General features: G+C 39.4%; 1 protein-coding gene across 1 annotated transcript in view; it reads right to left on the bottom strand.

Moving 5' to 3' along the window:
• Positions 1–20,210, bottom strand: part of zgc:153039 (uncharacterized protein LOC767698 homolog) — a 94,735-nt gene that overhangs the window by 63,483 nt on the left and 11,042 nt on the right. Inside the window, exons 4-6 of the mRNA XM_047391930.1 lie at positions 19,706–20,020; positions 17,706–17,813; positions 15,674–15,785 (exon numbers count right to left, since the gene is read on the bottom strand). Of these exons, the coding sequence (XP_047247886.1) occupies positions 15,674–15,785; positions 17,706–17,813; positions 19,706–20,020 (535 nt within the window). The remainder of the gene's footprint in view (positions 1–15,673; positions 15,786–17,705; positions 17,814–19,705; positions 20,021–20,210) is intronic.

Here is a 20,210-nt window from a genome sequence, read left to right as displayed (position 1 = left end):
TCTTAAAAAACCTGTGCAACCGGTCTTTAGTTTGGGCTGAACTGGAAACTATGATTTACATACCATCTTCAGGGCCTTTTGGTGTTTTCACCAAAAGAAATAACGGTTTAAGTAAACCAGGGATTGGTTTAATTAATCTTTAAACATTTGGTTCAGGACTAACTGGCTGCGAACAAGGAGCTATTAAAAGGGTGCTAACTTTCTACTAGAAACACATGACCCCCACCACAGTTAAAACATCGCCTCAAACTAAGGTTTATTCACCGTCTCTTGTTTTCTTCAGCAATTATAATTATTGGAGAACCTTTGGCTCAAATTGGAACATCCACAAAAATCTAAAAAACAAACGTATCTGGATTGTAACATCCTGGTTCACACGACAGGATTTCTTTTGCTGATTTATTATTCGACCTAATCTTCTCCTTTCGATATGCCCCGATCATCATGATGGCTCTTAAGATAATCTTATGAGATATTCCTGCTGTGTGTGGTGTGTTAAGAGTGATCTAGTCTGCTCGGAAGGACGTCTGGACCGCTCTGACTTCAAATCGGGGATATTCAACATGTTGGATTGTCTTGGCCCGATATCATTCTGTGTGGTGTGTTCCCTGAGGCATGAGCGCGCATGTAGCCAATCAGAAACCGAGGTGAGAGAAACACAGAGGGGTTTTACCCTGAACTTACGTTTGATCTTGAGAGGCTTTACGAGATTTCCTGTCTTACATCTGAATGTTCATGAATAAAATCTGTTGGTGTGTGGTGTGTTGGGCTTGCCGTCTGGCTGAACACCACACACTGTAGGACCAAACCTGTTATATCTATGATTTTTTTTTTTGTCACGTGTGGTGTCTCTCGGGTTTTGAAAATCAACCGACAGTTTTAAAATCTTGCCGCGTGAACCGGGCATAAGGTAAATATTTGAATTTCTAGCTTAAGTTAATATACCAATAGATAATAAAGTGCAATAGCAATATTGGAATATTTATACAACCCTGGCAGAAAATAATAATATCAATTACCTAAGCATACTTTCAGGAAAGCTAAACAGTTAAAAAAATGTACATCACAAACATAGTAGGAAGAACCGCTTCTCTTATTCCACTGCGGATGTGTTTCCTTCTTGGCATTGTGTAAACACCAGAACGTCGGCTTCCACAAAGGTGGTCAGACAGCCTGATGATCAGTCCCCTAAACTGTCTGCAGTAAAGGTGGAATTGAAGGTTTACTTATTTAACCCACATAATAATCATCAGCATAATTTTATCAATTGCTAAATTCATAACTCAAAATGAAAATGGTGCTAGGTACATATGCTGCAGAAAAATCCGTGCGAAGCTGGACCAGACTGAAGTAAAAACCAGTCAAAGGTGGGTCAAGGACAGTGATTGACTATGAAGAGGTTTGCATCTAAATCTATAGTCCGTTTAGAATAGTAGGGAAATGCAAGAAATCTAATTTTCTCTCCAGGTTTACTTTATTATTTGCACTATAAGATAAGTTTGCTAATAACTTAGTGTAATTAAAAAGTTGGTCCATTTCAATGAATTGCTTCATTATATTAGGTTATGAAAAATCATTAAGAGCTTATTCATTTACTTTCGCAAGCAAAGCTCCACATTGAAGAAAAACCCTTGAAATGTAAGTGTAAAATAATTTATTGTGCAACAATCTTCACAATGGGTCATGTGCAAAGTAAGAAAATTATATGGAGCAACCACTGTATTTATTTTGTGCAGCAATTAAAAAGTAAATGTTGATCCTTGTTGAAGGGGTGAGAGTAATTACTGCACTCCACTGAGAGACAGAACAAACAACAGACTATTAGCAAGAAGGAAAGGTAAGTTGATGTATTCGTTTCTAGCATGGGTCAAGCTCCACAAACACAAATGGCAGCATATTTATTTAATGCTTCGGTTTCCTAAATGCCCACTTGTAAAAAACCCAGTCGGCTAACATCTAATGCAAGCTCTCGCTTACAAACTCTAAGGCTAAAGACCAAAGTAAAAGAACCCCCCTTAATTTTCCAACGTGAATATTTTAAACCTGATTTTTTTGACAAAGAACAGGGTGAGTGAAAGTGCCTGGTTCATACAAGTGCAGTGTAATCATAACCATTGTTGAATGTCAAGTGTGTGATATAAAAGTATAACACCTTGGCTGAAAGACATGAAAAGGGGACTTTTTTACACTGTGCCAGTGGCAAAGAACAATAAAGAACCAGTTTTGCAAGCAAAGGCAGAATGAAAACCCTTCGAGCACACTTAAAGCCCGAGCAGAAACTGCCTGAACACACAGATCTTTATTCACAGAAGGCCAATGTGACTTTACTGTGCATTTGGACCTGTTTTCCTAGAGTGAGCTTCTCGAACACATCTGGATTGACTCCATAGCAACAAATGCACCAACAGAGAACTAGACCCCTCACTGCTGGGATTTACTTTTGGTCTTTAGACCCAATTCTCCTTGACCTTGCAGGTACTGTCAGAGTTTACCCACAGCTCGCTGGGGACAATGATGATGACCAGAGACAGAACAAGTAGCAACTGAGGGAGAGGAGCAAAATAGAAAGCAAAAACACTGAGGGAATGATGGGATGGAAGAGACAGAGAGGGAGGCAGGGGATGGGGGGCACAGTTAAGTGCTCTCAGGAGAGTAGACTGTGGTTAAGGATTATTAAATGGGATCAATAACTAACAAGGCCTCTGCGTGTGCAAACACACACACACACACACACACAATATCCCCCTCTTTTCCTCTATCATCCTATTCTCAGTCCCTAGCCTTCTCTTCCCTCATAAAACTGCAGATGCATGTCTAAGATTTTATTGTGTTGTCTCTCTCCTTTATCTTAGAACATGCTTAGAACATCTTTCCTTGATATTCAACACTAAACTTATTATGACTGCTTTCCATTTAGTATTTTTTAGTTTTCAGCCTCTCGATTTCATCATTTCTGGACAGATTTTCCAGAAATGATGTTGGTATTAATGTAACATTTGTGATTAATGCATTTAAAAAAGGTGTGATTCAAAGGAGGAAAATGGCAGCCTTTTTTTTATCCTGGTTCTGTGTACCTGGACAATACAAGCCAGTAACAGCAGCTTGTCTCTTGGAAATACGTCATTTAACTCAAACAATTAAAAACACACACCATGGATCGTATCCAATCCTTCATGGATAAAGATTTAAAAGGTTTGAAACATCTTGTTATGCCTGATTCACACGGCAAGATTTGAAAAATGTTGGTTGATTTTCAAAACCTCAGAGACCCCACATGACAATACAAAATTGTAGATATAACAGGTTTGGTCTGACAGAAAATCTTGTCAACCCTCTTGAGATCAATCATGAGTTCAGAGTAATTCCCCTCCGTGTTTCCATCACCTTGCTTTCTGATTGGCTACACGTCACATTCAACAGGCTGGTTGCTCGTGCCTCGGGGAACTCCCGACACGGTAGGATGTCGGGCCAAGCAGGAATATCTCATAAGATTATCTTAAGAGCCTTCACAATGATCGGGGGCATGTCGGAAGGGGAAAATAAGGTCACAAATCGGCATAAAAATCCTGTCCAATGTGGCAAGAGGTTAAGCAGAAATATTGGGCAAACCTCCAAATTATAAATGTCTTTAGTAAAGCAAATAGCATCCACATATGATAAACCCATGGGTGATGGTGAACTTTATCCAGCTTGGGTTGCCTCAAGAGGGAAGATAGATTATGTCACCAAGTGCTCCAACAAAGCAACAAAGTCTTTCCTCCTTTGCATATTTATTTAGTCTCATTGATATCGCTTGAAAGCTTATCTCTTCTCCTTAGTTCTAAATCTAAGTGCTTCACCCTAATAGCTTTCTGAGTTAATTTGATGAAGTCGTTCGGCCTTGTAGCTCGATCACTACCACCTAAATACATACCCCAGCTTCTAAGTTTTCAAGTTTTTCTTTTAAGATGGCTTGCAGACAGGTTTAGAAACACTGGTTGGCATGTCCTGTGACACATTTTACGGCAGGTGTCTTATGTGGATCTGACATGCAAAGACGAACAATAAGGTTTGTCTTTGAACAAGAGATATCAGAAGTTATGTGCAGCCAACTATCAATGACAAACAAATGCCTGGATGAAAGAGAGCACAGTTTCTTTCTACCATTACTAACCGTTCCAGGCAACATTTCCCTCATAATTATGTTCAGTATTGCTGCAAAAAGCCATAACGTAGAGGCAATAATAGCAGGGATTTTGTTTAAAATACTTAATATTCTTAAGTAAAATTTAAATATTTGTAACCAAAACATTGATTGTTGGGGGTTACACAAAGAAGACAAATCTTTTTTTTTTCCAGTACCAAGGTTCAGTCCAACCCTTATTTCTCTCCTAGCACCATGTCGCTGTAAAATGTCTGTCCATCAGCTGCAGCTTTTTATTCAGAAGGAACACAGTGGTGAAAGACTTGGCCTGTGATGCTGCCATTGTTAAACCCCCTTCTTCAAAGGTGAACGTAATCACTGCAGTGAAGAGATAATTAAAGGAGGGAGTATGGTTGGTGGCTGGATGGATGAATGATAGACAAAAAGAGGATGGAGGTAGAAGAAGTGGAGGCCAAAAACGCTGCTGTGGGGTGATAGTGCCTGAGAATCTGACAGGGAGGATGAGAGTGTGGAGAAAGCAGAGCAGGGAGGCCGGCCGTGTTGCCATCTAAGAACTACAGTCTGACAAGGAGAAAGACAACCCTGGGAATGAGGGGAGGATGGAGTGGAGCCAAAACAGGCCCTGGCTAGATTACTCTGGATGTTTTCCCCATATTTATTTTCTCATGTTTTTACAAAGATAAAAAAAAAAACATTTAAAGAAAAATCAACATCCCTACAGATCTCAATCAAAAATGTAATAACTCTTCTGATCAGTAGGGGGCGGTAGCAACATCAACATTTAAGAGAAGATCTTAAGCATGCAGATATGGCCTTAAGGTGGAATTAAACCCCATATTAACTTTTGTTGCAGATAAATTATATACAGTGGGCCTTAAGGGTGCCATCTTTATGTTACTGTGCAAAAGCCAAAGTGGACCCATTCTGTCCTCCGCTGCCTCGGCAGCACAGGCTTCGGGCATCGTTGAGTCAGCGCCTAGAGCGAGAAGGTAGAACTGATAAGGCTCGGGCCCACTGGGCTCCACAAAGCTTTCTGTAACCTCCGGTGATGAGGGGGGGTAAAATCCTCCACCTGAAACGATCTATCTGAGGCAAAACTACCAGCCTTATTCTGCTCACTCTCATTCAACCTGACCTCCCCCCCTGCTTAACCCCCTCCGCTCATCCCCACACTTAGCTGTGCCCCTTACTGTCTCTTGGCACCGCCAACTGTGATGGGATTTTCCAAAATTTGTCTGGGGGCATGGTTGTGCTTTTGCATTGGGTTTGATTCAACTTTTAAGATTTAAAAGATCCTTCCAAAACAATTCTAATTCCAGTTTTTTAAACCACATATGATTGCATGTGTAGTTAGCATAGGCAGCGCCTGAGAAATTAAAGCACCAGAAATGTGTTCCATCTTTAGGTTAATTGGAATCTTTATGGTCAGGACCGTATTATAGTCAGTAATGTGCAAAAATAGATGATTGTCTTGAAACACAGGAAAAGTTTAAAAGTTCTGGCACAGGTTAAAGAGGAAGGGGCAAGAGTTAATGTGTAAAATGAGTGAAAAAGGAAAAGTACGCAACTGAGGAGTAACCAAAGCTGGGAGAAAAACGAACAAAACTGAAAGAAAGAGAGAAACTAAAACTACAAAGTTAGCACAAGAACAAAAGAGAAATGTCTTTTCCAGAGAATATAGGAATAAAATGGGTTTAAAGCAAACAGCTGTTTGAAACCAGATGAATCAGAGTTTAAGTCCGTGCAGGGGGGTGGAGGCTGAATACAGAGGAGAAACGACAGACAGAAGTACTTTGGGGGGGTAAGCGGATTGTACCCGGGTTCACAAAGCTGCATGTCAGAGATAGCAGCACAAAAGAAGGCCCGGCAGATTCAAATTAATATAATTATCAAGTCAGGTTATTAATACAAAGGCGTATATAGCATAGGGTGGGACAAGCCCACAGGTCACAGACACATAGTATGGTGGGTGCCAATTATATGCACACACACACACATCCACACATATACACACACATCAGTCAAGCCAAAAAAAAAGGATTCAATAAGGCAGTTAACATTATTAACAAGGCAATTCTCTACAATGATAGTTTAGGATCTAAATACTAAGCAAGGATATCTGTGGTTGGTTGATTATTTCTTAGTTGTAACAATTCCTAATGGCAGTAAATTTTATGCTGTTTAATTCCTTGGCTGCTCAACCCACAAATGCATTTTATCCTTACACATGTGGCACCAATTAAAGGGAAATAAACCGCCTTTCCAACAGTATTTTAGATTTAATGAAGCAGTTTTACACAAAAGACCTGATAAACCAAATACAAATTTACTTTCCTGTGGTGCTAAGTATATCAAAGGTTACATAATATATGTTCTTGCCAGCAATAGAAATAACTGTTGCTTTTCTGTGTTACATAAAAGAAATCAGGATTATATTTTTTGGTTCTTCATTTTTGTGGTAAAAATTTGAAACTATATTTTTACACTAGGTTGTAAAATCATGAGAACCTCCTACCCTATGCTCAATGTACATTAGAGTAAAACAACTAAATTAAATTGTAGCTACACACACACACACACACACACACACACACGTGAGTGCACGCATAACATATACACACTACCCAAAGAGGCTAATAAAGTAGTAACAGGGCAATCAGTCATGGCTGGTTGGCTGGTCACTGGAGGTTAATAGATACCTCCTCACATCCCCAGTCCTTTGACTATTCTGGCATGTTATGTCAAAACCGACTACATTTGTGTCCACTCATTTTCTCAGTAAATTGTCAGTTAATCGTCATGAAAAGCTTGATTGCACTTATCTAAAAAAAAAAAACAAAGCAGTAAATTAAATCTCTCAGATGTGTTGTTCCTATGACTAAAGGCCAGCGTACCATTGTATAACCTTTCTTAAAGTGGGAATGATCAACTAGAATGGCTGAATCCAGAATAAAAAGTTGTTGTCACTATATGTTTTCATGGTCCTACATATTCTGTATAGTAATCCATTACTATAATAATGACTGGTCTATTTTTAAAACTACCTTGACTTTCTAAAAATGTCACAAATCACAGACATCTTCCCATTTTCTAGAAATAATTCCTGATAGTTGAGGCATGTCATAGCCTAATCCGTTTCAGAAGGTGCCAACTCTGAGTCTCCTGACCTCATTCCCTGCTATAATGAGCCCACACTGTCAGCTGCTCACATCTGGGTGAATGGAGATGCTTTGAGACAGTCAGCTGCCTCGGCTAAGGTAGCCCTGGCACCGATGGACCCATTCACTTCTAAATGTTTAAAATCTATACTGCTCTACCTACTAAAATCTACCATTTGCACGATGCAGAAATCCAAATAAAAAGTCGAATTTGAAAGTTTGATGTGACTATTAGTTTAACCAGATGAGGACTCACTGATTTTGTAGAGAGATGGCATGACTGCCACCCTTTGGACAACAGGTGTAACAACATGTGTTTAGTTTTTATTTCACACTCGATAAAAAGTACCTGGTACACGTTTTGGTTCTAACATAATCCATATGCAACACCTGCATTCCTCAACTAGTATCACTAAAAACCACTGTATGTAGTGTTTACTCTGCATTTATCATGAAATAACAGCTTGGTAACTCTTCTTGATGCTTTTTATTTGCATAGAAAATGTTAATTATTTCAGTCATTTCTTTAAAAAACTGATTTAGTATTCTTGTGCCATGAAGGCTTTTGGGCTTTTATGAGCCCGTTTGTCAGCATGGCTTTGTTTCCTATAATTACCAACTACAACTCTTCTTATGAAGCTGCCGGCGAGGTCTTTATTTGCCATAACTGTGGTGTAATTGCCTCTAGAATCATTTAGCTCTTATGAATATGAAAAAGTGTTCTCTTCTATCTAATTATGTGTACGGTGCATAATTTAGACTGTTTGTTTGCCCTGCTTAAGAGCAGAAGAAGTTTGTAAGAAATGATACATTTGTTTAACCATACATCATTACTTCTAACAAATAAGCTATATTGGGTTGTTACATTACGGAAGGATTTATGTTGTTGTATATTTTTTATGTTAACTCTCTAAAAGTGCTGTGTGCCTGAGCTGCCATCTAGTTTTAGGAGAGAAAAGCCCCGGTTTAGGTTATGAGATTTATTAAAATATTTCAAAACAGGTTTTACAAAAACACTGATTAGACAGACAAACCAGCATTCAGGTTGAATTTCGTTCCCCCAGATTTCTAAAACTATTACCTCTTAGAAAATTAGAAACAACACATCTTTATTTCAGAAAATCTGTCTTTCTCTGACGTCTGTGCACAAACTCAATATAGTTTCATGATATGCTGTAGGCATTGTTTAGTTGCACTAAGAAACTGGTTGGTGACCTGAACTGAAATGGGTGCTCTTATTGAGTGAAGGCTTAAAGTTATTTTTAAAGCTATTTTCAGAATCAGTAAGGTGCTTAAAATGAAGTTACAGGAAGCACCGAGACGCAAGGAGTTATCTATAGGTAAACTGTATTTTCTACAACATGTTGAGACATGTTTGTAGTTCTAACTATAAGAGCCAGACTTCAGCAGATAACATAAATGTTAAAGAACAGCAAGTTGCTCTACCTTTCAACCTCTATCATGGAACATGCTGGATTTGGAAATGTTGGCCGCCTCCTAAAAACTCCACATCAACAGAGATGACCAACAGCCTTCAAGGAATACAAAGTGAGATAGTGGATTTTGAAATGCCAGCCACCCTCACCATTATCATTGCTAATAAGAGACACTAAAGACTCGGTAAAATGTCAACTCCCTCCTTATCTTGTAGACTTTAATGATAATAGTAATAAAATCCTGTTTTAGAGATTACAATCTCCATCTCTCTCATTAAAGCAGGGGTAAGAGTTTAAAAAAGCAGGAGATAAAAATGCATTGCAATGAACCTCAAAAGTAACATTTTGTTTGGAAATCAAGGATCCATGAAATCCAGAGTCTGGTAGAACAATGGAGAGGCAGTTTATTGAGGTCTGGTGAAGTTTCCATGGTCAGTTATGTTTTGGGGAGCCAGATTATCTGCTTGTCTCAGTAAACTGTGTTTTATTAGGTCCAAAGACAGCACAGCTGTCCACCGGGACATTTAAGAGAACTTTATGATTTCATTTTCCTAATTCTACTTAAATGACCAGGATCTCACCGTGCTTGGATCAAGCTGGTCTGACATAAACCCCATAGACATCTTTCAGTTGGTTGACATTTATGTATTACAGTATCTTAATGAGGTGTATGCAACATTCTACTTCTCTGAGAAACTGAATGTTGGGTTTTCATTAACCCTAAACCATAATCATCACAATTAACAAAAATAACTGTGTGTAGAACAATGTGTAGAATTAACATATGAGTTTCACTGTTAAATGGAATTACTGAAATTAATTCACATTTCAACAATATTTTAATTGATGAGATGCAACAGCACAAAGTCTGCAAAAGGCATTGCTTTGGATCATTGTCCCGCTGGAAGGTGAACCTCCGTCTTCGTTCCAAATCACAGGCAGACTTTCCTCAAGAATATCCCTGTATTTAGCACCATCCATCCTTTCCTTTCTTTTACTCAGACCAGTTTCCCAGTCCCTGCTGCTAAAAAACATCCCCACAGCATGATGATGCCACCACCATGTTTCACGGTGGGGCTGGTTTTCTTGGGGTGATGGGATGTATTGGGTTTGCACCAGACATAGCATTTCCTTGGAGGCTGAAAAGTTGAAGTTTAGTCTCATCTGGCCAGAGCACCTTCCTCCATACATTTTGGGAGTTATCCACATGCCTTTTGGCAAACTCAAAACCTTTTATTTTTAACTAACTTATTTTTAACTCAGTAAAGTCCAGCTCTATGGAGCGTGCAGCTTATTGAGGTGCAATTGACAGAGAAACTCTGCAGCTCTTCAGGGTTATATTTGGTCTCTGTGCCGCCTCTCTGATTAATGCCCTATATGCCCGGTCTGAGAGTTTCGGTGGGCGTCCCTCTCTTCTCACGGTTGTTGTTGTTGATGGTGCTCCGGGGGAACATGAATGATTTGGATACTTTTTATAACCCCACCATGACTTGTACAAAAGATGTAAAAAGCCACGGGGGTGTATACTTTTTCAAGGCCATGTACCCTGTTTAGCAAAGGAAGCAGCCACTCTCTGCAGGATCAGTTCTTATGTCCTGGTTGTGGCTGTTTTAAGGATGCTGGGTGGTTTTTACAAGTAAGGTGTCAAATTAGTCTGGTGACTTTTTCTCCACATTGCACAGTCCTATTACCAGGTAAATATAAAAGAACTGCAAAGGGCTGTTAAATGAGGCTCGACAAACCCCCTTGTGAGTCACAGATGTAAACAGAAATCCAAAAACAAGATAAGAAATGCAAACCTGTCAATCAAACCTTACCAGTTTAAGGTTAAACAAACAACTTCTCTTCCCGTTTCTGACATCAAATCTACATACACAGGAACTGACATCTGGTCTACGTGCAGGTGAACAAAACCAAATGTTTAATCGGGATTCGACTGTCAGACATTGTTCCCGTAATGTTTTTACAACAGCTGTTTTAGCTAGATCATAGTTCATCCGTAGTCAGATTTAGTCCATATGTCAGAGCAAAGTGAAAATCAGACCAGAAGCGACTGAATGAAGCAGTACAACAAAAGGCATGGAGAAGAGGGGGCTTGTTTCACTTTCGCCCATGTTCACTAATCCTTCCTACATGAATGAGAATCTGTTATGTTGACACTGCACTGTGAGCCGTTTAGCCAGATCATATGAATTCTACACAAAACGTAAATATAGTTGGATTTCAGGAACATGCTCAGTGACCAAATTAGCGGACTTTTAAAACCTACTCAGTATTGTGTGGGTGTATCTGTACTTGCATAACACTGCATACAGTTTGTCAGTATTTACCAGCTTTCTTGTTTGAGGAACACAGAGATGAACTAAAGTCAGCACCATCGATCGATGAAGTCTGTCTATAACACCAGACGTTCCTAACTGAGAAAACCTTCCTGTTTGACTTAACTACTGAGATTTATACTCTACAACAGACTTGTTTCTGCATCCTCCTAAGCAGTAGCCTCAGCTGTATGTTTAAGGACAGTGTCCTGCAGCAAAGTGAACCTAAGCTCCAGTCTCTGGTGTTTCACAGCCTCTGGAAGGTTTTCTTCAAGGACTGCCGTGTATTTAGCTCCATCTGTCTTCCCATTTACTCTGACCACCTGCTGGAGAAAAGCCTCTCCGCACCATGATGCTGCCACCATGTTTCTTCAGGTGGTTTTCCACGACCCAAAGCATTTCTAATGTAGCCCAAAAGGTTTATTTTTGGTTTCATCTGACCAGAGCAGCTTCTTTTGCACATTTGCTATGTCCCCTACAGCTTGTAAAGGCTTTATATGTGCCTTCTTTATTACTTTAAATCAACAATAGCACTGTTTATGCCATTCTTCCATAAAGGTCATATTTGTGCAGTGAATGACTACCAGTTGTTCTATCCACAGATTCTCCCTCCTGAGCTGTGAATCTCTGCAGCTCCTCCAGAGGTACCATGGGCCTCTTGGCTGCCTCTCTGATTAAAGCTCTCCATACGTGGCATGTTAGTTCAATGATGTGCTTTAAAAGGCCTCTGCAGAGCATCATACATTTATACTCTTTATACTAAAAGTGAATGACACATTTCCACATATTGTGGGTAAAGAAATTTTGACTTTCAATTTTCATTTCACTTCATTTCAATTATTTGCTTCTTTGTGTTGGTCCATCACATCAAATCCCTGAAAATAGCAAACATAATACAATTTGTGGTTGTAATGTGACAAAATGTGAAAAAGTTGAAGAGGTATGACTTTAATTGTGTAGAGGGAGAGATAGTGGTCAGAGAAACTTCTTATCACAGAGTGAGCGTGGCAGGCAGACAAAGGGAGGACGATGCCGCAGGGTAAATGATGGCCATATTGATCTGCAATGCTCCTTTTTTACCCTGCCATGTCAGTTTAGCACCTTGGCAACACTCGCTTTTAAGGCTACATCAATAGCAACTCTGGCACTCAGCAGCTGACAGCCAGAGAGAGATGGTTAGAAACAAGAGAGAAAACATAAACACCAACTGCCTCTTCAAGGACCCTAAGACTCAGCAGCCCTACTCTTAAGAACAAGGTGAAAACACAACCACCTAGGAAAGCTGAGTAACTGATTGGTAGATGTTAAATCTTTAAAAGTTGAAACCTCAAATAACAGGCGGCTGCTTCATCCACACCCAATCAGTATCAGTCACTTAGATGCTTTTAATGGGTTTGCAGATTAACAGGTGTTGCTTCTACAGTTCTTAACGACTGATACTTTAAAAGAAACAGAGTTACATCATAAATATATGAGGATTCAAGATTAATCTTTAATTTTGACTGGATAGCTGATAGCTTTTAATTCTATATTTTTATTTCATTCACTGACACATTGATGTCAGTTCTGATGGTCTGTACACATGCTGCTTGGGAGAATTAAAAACGAATCCTCTCCTTTTATCAGTGGGGATGACTTTTCAGAGTGATGACCACTGTTAGTTTTCTCCCACACAGCACCATAAATGCAGGCCACAAGGTTACACTGTGGTCTCATCTGACTAGAGTACCTTCTTCCATGTGTTTTCTGTTTCTCCTACATGGCTTATGGAAAAGGTTGAACAGGAATTCTTCTAGCTTTCAATAACTGCATTCTTCTCATCACTCATAATTCCCAGATTTGTAGACTGCATGACTGATAGTTCTCTGTTAACAGATTATCCCACCTGAGCTATCAATCTCTGCAGCTCCTCTAAAGTTATTGTGGCTATCATGGCTTCTTCATTAATGAATGTTCTTTCTGCCAGACTGTCAGATTAGGTGGACGGCCATGTCTTGGTAAGCTTGCATTTCCATACTCTTGATGACAGATTGAAAACGTCTCTGAGATGTTAAAGGTAACATTGTTTTAGAACCTAACCCTGCTTTTATCTTCTCTACAGCCTTCTCTCTGACCTGTTTGCTGTCCTCCTTGGTCTCCATAATGCTGTTTGTTCGCTAATGTTCTTCAATGTCCCTTTTCCACTGGCTCGGTTTGGCCCGACTCGGCTCTACTCTGCTCGCTTCACGAGCATTTCCATTACTGTTATTTCAGTATCGGTAACCAACTTTTTTGGTACCTCCTTCTTGGCAGGGCTAAGTGAGGCCGAGTCAATACTGTACGTGACGTGAAGAAACGGCTGTTCACTGATTGGCCGTGAGCGCGTTCAGCCGTAAAAGGAAAACAACTGGCATTTTCAAACGTGTATTCAAGCGAGTGAGAGAAACATATGATGGAGTTCGCACAGTTATCTGGAAAAGTCACAACCTTGGAGCAACGACGAGGTGCAAGCCTTTCTGGCGATCATAGGAGACTGCAATATTCAGCGGCAGCTGAATAAATATATAGGCAACAACTATTAGAAATAAAATGGGACCTAATTCAAATATTTCCAAGTCTATTAAAGGGAAAATGAAATCTTTAATAATAATAATAATAATACAGATGTCAAAATCCTACTTATCAAATCTGATTGTCAATGCAGTCAGCAGATTTAATCCCCAGGCAATAGAAGTGTTACTTCTTGTTTTTGTAACCCGTTTCTGTCTTTTGTTTCTTTACATTGGCGGTTGGGTGTTTCATTCGCGGTTATGCAGCCCGACACACGATGCTTTATAGCCGCGCCTCCAGGAGGCGTTCCCTTCAGCATAGCGAAAGCGGGTCTATGGAAATGCAACACACAACATGCAGAGCTGTTCTGGGCTGGCCAAATGGAGCCAGTGGAAAAGGGGCACAACAAACCTCTGATGCCTTCACAGAACAGCTGGATTTATACTGAGCATAAATAAACTGCTGACCTCAGCAGCACTAATTCTCTAATAAGGGAACTTTTAAAGTTGCACAGAATTTTATTTAAGGGTATCAGAGTACCATTGTGAATACAAAAGCATTCGTTATTTTCCTAGACATAGAAGGTTAAAAATCATGTATTCCTTTCCTTCAGCTTCAGAATGATACACTATGCTGTGTTGTTCTATCACATAAAATCCCCAAAAATACTTAAAAGCTTGTGGCTTTAATCTGACGATATGTGTAAAAGTTCAATGGGTGGACGAATACTTTTGCAAGGCACAATTAGATCAAACCAATAAAATTCAGTCAAATAGATCCAAATTCCCTGTTTTTATTTACCAAGAAAAAAATAAGAAAGAAAAATTAAATTTGACCTAAACAGTATTTCAACAACCTGTATATACAGTATTCTTCTGTCATTAGCCTTTTCTGCAGACTGATCAGTTAATTGGTTTTTATAAACTCCTGATTAGCATCTTTGTCTGTGCACTTGTTTAGTTCACAGATGTGCTCCTCCTCCTTGCAAGCCTTAGGTTTTACGGTCAGAAGTAGATCTGCTAGAACAGTGGCTCTAGCAGTTATTTGCATGTGATTCTGCTGGCTGCCAACAGTCCTGAACCCTAATGCTAACATGAGCTGTTATTGCAAACTGACCATCCTCTTCCTAGCTATTAATCCTCACTTTGACTAACCTTCATGCAACAAAGGTTCTGTGTCAATGACAAGTCAGCTCTGCTCCTGCTTGTTTCTAAGCTTTTCCATTGTGAGACTGACCAAGTTTATTTAACATTTTCATAAGAAAATGTTAAAATGGTTCTGTTGCTACGCATAATTTCAGTTATTTTTAGGTGGCAATGAAATAAACGGGTTACAGAGCACAGTCTTAACGCATTTCAAGTGATACATCTGCTCATTTTAAATACCCACACGTACAATATAATAGCCCAAGTCTAAACCCAGGACGTAACTTTAATATGCATGGGAAAGTATGGGATTCTCATGGTATAATAACCTTATAATAACCTACAATAAACTACAGCGGTTTCATGGTATTTACCAAAAACATTTATTAAAACCTTGCTGTAGACTGGTCACAGTGGCTAATCTAATAGAAGCATTTTGTGAACGAAATGCCCAAAAAAGGAGTTTGGTTTGTAGCATTTATAAAAGACAATAATTAAAAGATCAGATAATTTCCTGTTGTTGAACACCATCTAGCTTTATGAAAGCAAAAGCAAAGGCTCCCACATGGATAATCGTCATACACTCACGTAGCACTGAATAACACTCAGATGGCATAGATCTGTTTAAAACTGGCTTCCACTTTCAGAGGCTTCAGTTCTGTTTGATGAAGCAGAAAATTAACTTTGTCTGTATTATCTGACAGTCTCCAAGCATTGGATTTCTCCTACTGAAAACACAATATGCTAACATCCATTACTACAAGTGTGCAATGATATTCACAGCTTTAATTAACTATCTTGAATATGTGTAGATTTATGTTCAATTGTGGGCACATTCGCTGCTTATGCTTTGGTTGTAAAATAAGGTATGCATAACACCAGGATCACAAACCACATGACAACTTGGGCAAAAAAGATGGGGAAGAAAATGTTTGTTACAGACCGGTCACAGGTGCAGGCCGCCAGAATGCTCAGCAGAATGTACGTGATGAAGGTGAAGATGACTGCGGTGATGGTGCCACGGGGGATGGAGTAGCTGGGATTCTTCAGGTCCCCTGGTGGATAACATGTTTAACCTGTTTAGTCATGATGAATAATAAGTACATCCTGTTTCTATTCACAATACAGACATATCTGAATATAAAAAACCCTTTCTGGTCCTCATCAGTTCCTAAAATTCAGTCAATACAACCTCAGATGAACAGCAGGACATGATATCGTACAGAGAAATATTTCTGACACGCTGAGCCCACAGGCAGACAAAGAGTTACAAACTTAGTCCATTCTTACTGCTTTCACTTTTATTAGGAAGTTAGTTAGCAGCCAGCTAGCAGCCAACTAACAGATCAGCAGCGAGGATTAGGACTTGGTCTGAAACATTCAGGTGTGTTGTAACATAATGCTAGCAAACAGTCAGCGGTGCCCTTTAATCAGAAAATGGTTTTAAGGCCATTTGATACCTACATAGAGGCCATAATTCTACAAAGCGAAAGGCTGTTTAGAGGCTAAACAGTTTCAGGACAGCTTCCAGTCTACCCAGAAGTAGTCATCCCAGGAACTTCCCCCTGAAGTCAGGCCATGCAACCCACAAAACTCCCTTAATGTTTGTTCATGGTGAACAGCAGCCTGTTTGAACGCAATAGAGGCCAGTGAATTCCATTTTGCAGAAAATGTGGGCAGAATCCAACGATTAATATGGAATCCAGTGAATAATGTGGAATATTGCACAACTTGTGAATTTAGTCAAACAACTCTGGGTTTTCCCTAACAATCTGCGTCATTTCCAACTTTACACCGACGTTTACATTAAAATTAAAATCCTACTGGCCACTGCTGCTGTCTGAAGTCATTCGATCAGCTGACGTTCAACTGACAGTCGTGTGCAAGAGACCTGAGCAGAGCGCCACACTCTGCAATAACAGGACATTTCTAAATATGTCCAAAGCAAAAGGCTTCGCTTATGAAGGTGGAAAACAAATGGAAAACATGTTAGGAGCTAAATTCTCCAACCAGATGCACCAGTACTGAAGTTTCTATAAAACGTTTTCTGCAGAGTCAGAAAGTCCTTTAGAAATACATGCTAATGTATAAATGATAAAGTGTTGTTAGTACATAAACGCAGCTGCCTGAAACCCAGTTAGAAAGTTCTCCTGCAGAAACTCTGAGTCCAAAAACCATGAGCAGCATCCTGAACATCAGATCCTGAACATGATATTACATAGTTTACTGCAAAATATGTAATACTGACACAACATGAACATGCATGAATTTTAAAGTCATGTTTGAAGAGTTATTCTTTTTAAAAAAGGACCGTTTCATGACTCATTGGTCACTTCTGCTACCTTTTCTTCTAGGTCTGTTTTTAGTTTTTACACAAATTAAATTCCATCTAATCCTAATATATTTAATCCTAAATTGTTTTCCCAATACACTATTGCTGAAATATTAAACATTAGGCGCATGAGGAAATATTTCTTAGCTGTTTACAATATTTTCATTTGTAAAACCTGACATTTAGAAAACAATAAGTGGAAAAAAAGGGCATTTGGAAAATCATCAACTGTCCTACATGGTGGAGGAGGATTGACTGTGGATGATGAATGCCTCATAGTTCTAGAGCCAACCGTGAGGCCATCGCCATCATTAACTTTAACTGACTGAAGTGACATTGTTTTGACCAGTGCTGTGGCCCATTCATTGAGACTAATGAGATCAAAGATGCAGCGGGTACTTCAACATATTGCTACAGGCTTTAAATCAAAGATTGCCCCTATGTTTACACAATGTTCTTCTGCAGTTTTATTGAGTTTACAAATAATAATTGAGGGGCTTCAACAATATGTAAGGTTTTGTTGTTCATCTGGCAATGTATTCATCTTGGTTTTACGATCCGTTAAGTTTATTTTATTAAAAATGAAGGCGGACTTGTTTTTTGGATGACTTTAATGATCAGGCCATAACATGCCCACACCTACCTGAAATATTCGAGCCCGCCATGATGCCGGTGCAGCCATTGAACATCACAGCAAACACAGTGGCAAAGGTCATCATATTCCCAGTGGTGTAATCTACAGAGTAGCCACCTGCAAGGACAAACAGTAAATCGCTGCGGTTGTGCTTTTACCACCACCACCATCATCATCCGAAGGTTTTCTTCTGTTTGGTGGCAGACATTGCTCTGCAAACCTCGACAAATCAATCTTCATCGTTTCTAAAAGCCTCTGAACAAGCAACATGCTTCATTCCTTTCTGTTGAGTATCAGCCTAATTTTACTGGGAAAATGTAATTTCACACTTAGCCTCATAAAGAACTACAGTCTGTTCTTTTCATTAATGTATGAACAAATGTTTTAATATCTTTGGTCACCATGATAAGGTGTATAAAATGCTTAAAGACTTTAATTAACTCACCACTTTGTGTGCATTTTAGATTCTTTTATTTTTTTGAGGTCTTTTTTATAATTAATTAATTAAAATAATTTTATAATGCTCCCTTAAATCATGAAATAAAATCTTCGTGTGTAGCCGTTGCTTGTGTAAGTGGCAAGTCAAACAAATCAGGATTATTCTGTGTGTGTGTGTGGGGGGGTGTGCGTGTGTGTGTAAATAGGTTTCATGAGTGCAGGCCTGAGTTACAACCAATTGGCTCAGTAATCAGGTGCTTGAAAATAAATCCCTGCAAGCTGAGACGGGTTTATTGTGGAAATTAGAATCCAAAGAACATGCAAATCATCAGTCAACATGAGTCAGATATGTTGTTCTGTTCCAGCAAGTGTAGGAGAAAAAGCATGTGCTCTTCCTTGTCTGGTCAGCAGGTGGTCAACCAGGCGAGGGATCACATCCTACTGGTTTAAACGTCTGCACAAAATCAGTACAGTTACTGGCGTATTCAAACCATAATACTTATTGATCCTGCATGTTCCTGTTCTGCTGTTTGTGACAAGAAATATGCAATAACAATTTCTAAATATGCAGCAGGTGGACAGCAGGTTCTGTCTAAAAATGAGAAACAAAATTTATTAGATGACTTGAACGTTCCAGCTGGTGAAATGGAGATGGTAGACCACATTAAGGCAAAACCCACATAGAAACTCTTTAGAGGATGTGTTTAAGCTTCAGGATCACTAATCAGAGTGTTTCATGGTCATATGTGCTGCCACTGATCAGATGACAGCAATAGTAAAACTCTTGCTTGGCATCTTTAGACCCACAGCTGAAGCAATAGTCTGAGAGCATATAGAGCTGCTGTGTGAACTCTCTCAATTCCTTTTTTCCTCTCCTCTCTTTCACAATAACATCTGCAGGAAGCTGCCATGCTGGCAGACTTTAAAAATTGCAGCTTTAATCCATGAGATAGAAAAATTAAAATAAATAATTATTAGACACATTCCATAAAACGTTCTAATAACTGGAATCAGCCGACCTTAGGCCTTACCGACCCTGATCACTGATTTGGGGGAAAGTGAATGCACCACACGTATGTGCTATCAGATCACACTGACAACAAGACACACTGGTGTAAATGCTGTTTACTTTGGGAGGAAGAATCAGTTGTTATCATTATCATTGTGGTTTCAGAGACGGCATAAGAGACTCTTATTAACTCAATGCTAACCACACTAATCAATAGCATTAGATGCTAAAAAAGACTTTAAAATGTCAATCCTATAGTCATTTTGTCTTTGTTTAAATATTTTAGGGAAACCTTCCATTTTTTATTTATCCAGAATATGAAAAACAATTATTTGGGAAATACTCTAAATTGGCAAAAATCAGTATTTGTAAGACAGAGCTTTCTAAAAATTAATGATTGGAAATCGGTCACAAAATCTCTGATTGGTGCTTCTCTATTGATAATATACTTCAAAGAAAGAAAACGCATCCCTTCATGTGTCATTGACAAAAATTAAATCGTAAAAACTTGGCATGAGCAATCTACCCAAGGCTTTCTATTCCAATCACTCCTCCGCCTTACCGTACAGATTTCCCAACAGCGTTTCCAGCTTGAATCCAGTATAATTGGCAGTGGTGGGAAACCCGGGGCCTGTCCCGTTGAAGAAACTGGAGCTCGGCAATGTGATGGGTTTAGGCCGCACAACAAAGAAGCTTATGAAGATCATGATCAGGACGAAGATGACCACCAGGAAAATGATGAAAGTGGCCTTGGCGTAGATGTGGGCTCCCACAAGGCACACTAAAAGGCACAGCAATGCGACAACGGTGCCGTACAGCAGAGACCACCAGTAACCTGACGGCAGGATCTGGTGTGCAGTAGGAGCCAGAGTTGGATCTAAAATAAAACATGAGAGGCAACTTTATGACGATCATAACAACCTTTGAAAGACAATGGTATAATAAAGATGGGTTCTTCCTGATGCTTTTCACAATCCTGCTGCTGTGTAATCACATCTGGCTTCTTTTCAGCATTAACCACACTGTTACTAACTTGCAGAAGCATTCCAGTTATTGCTCCTACCTGA

This window comes from Girardinichthys multiradiatus, chromosome 18 (assembly GCF_021462225.1).
Source record: "Girardinichthys multiradiatus isolate DD_20200921_A chromosome 18, DD_fGirMul_XY1, whole genome shotgun sequence".
Taxonomy (NCBI): domain Eukaryota; kingdom Metazoa; phylum Chordata; class Actinopteri; order Cyprinodontiformes; family Goodeidae; genus Girardinichthys; species Girardinichthys multiradiatus.
The sequence above is the reverse complement of the archived record's forward strand: the minus strand, read 5'-3'. Positions and strand labels throughout refer to the sequence as shown.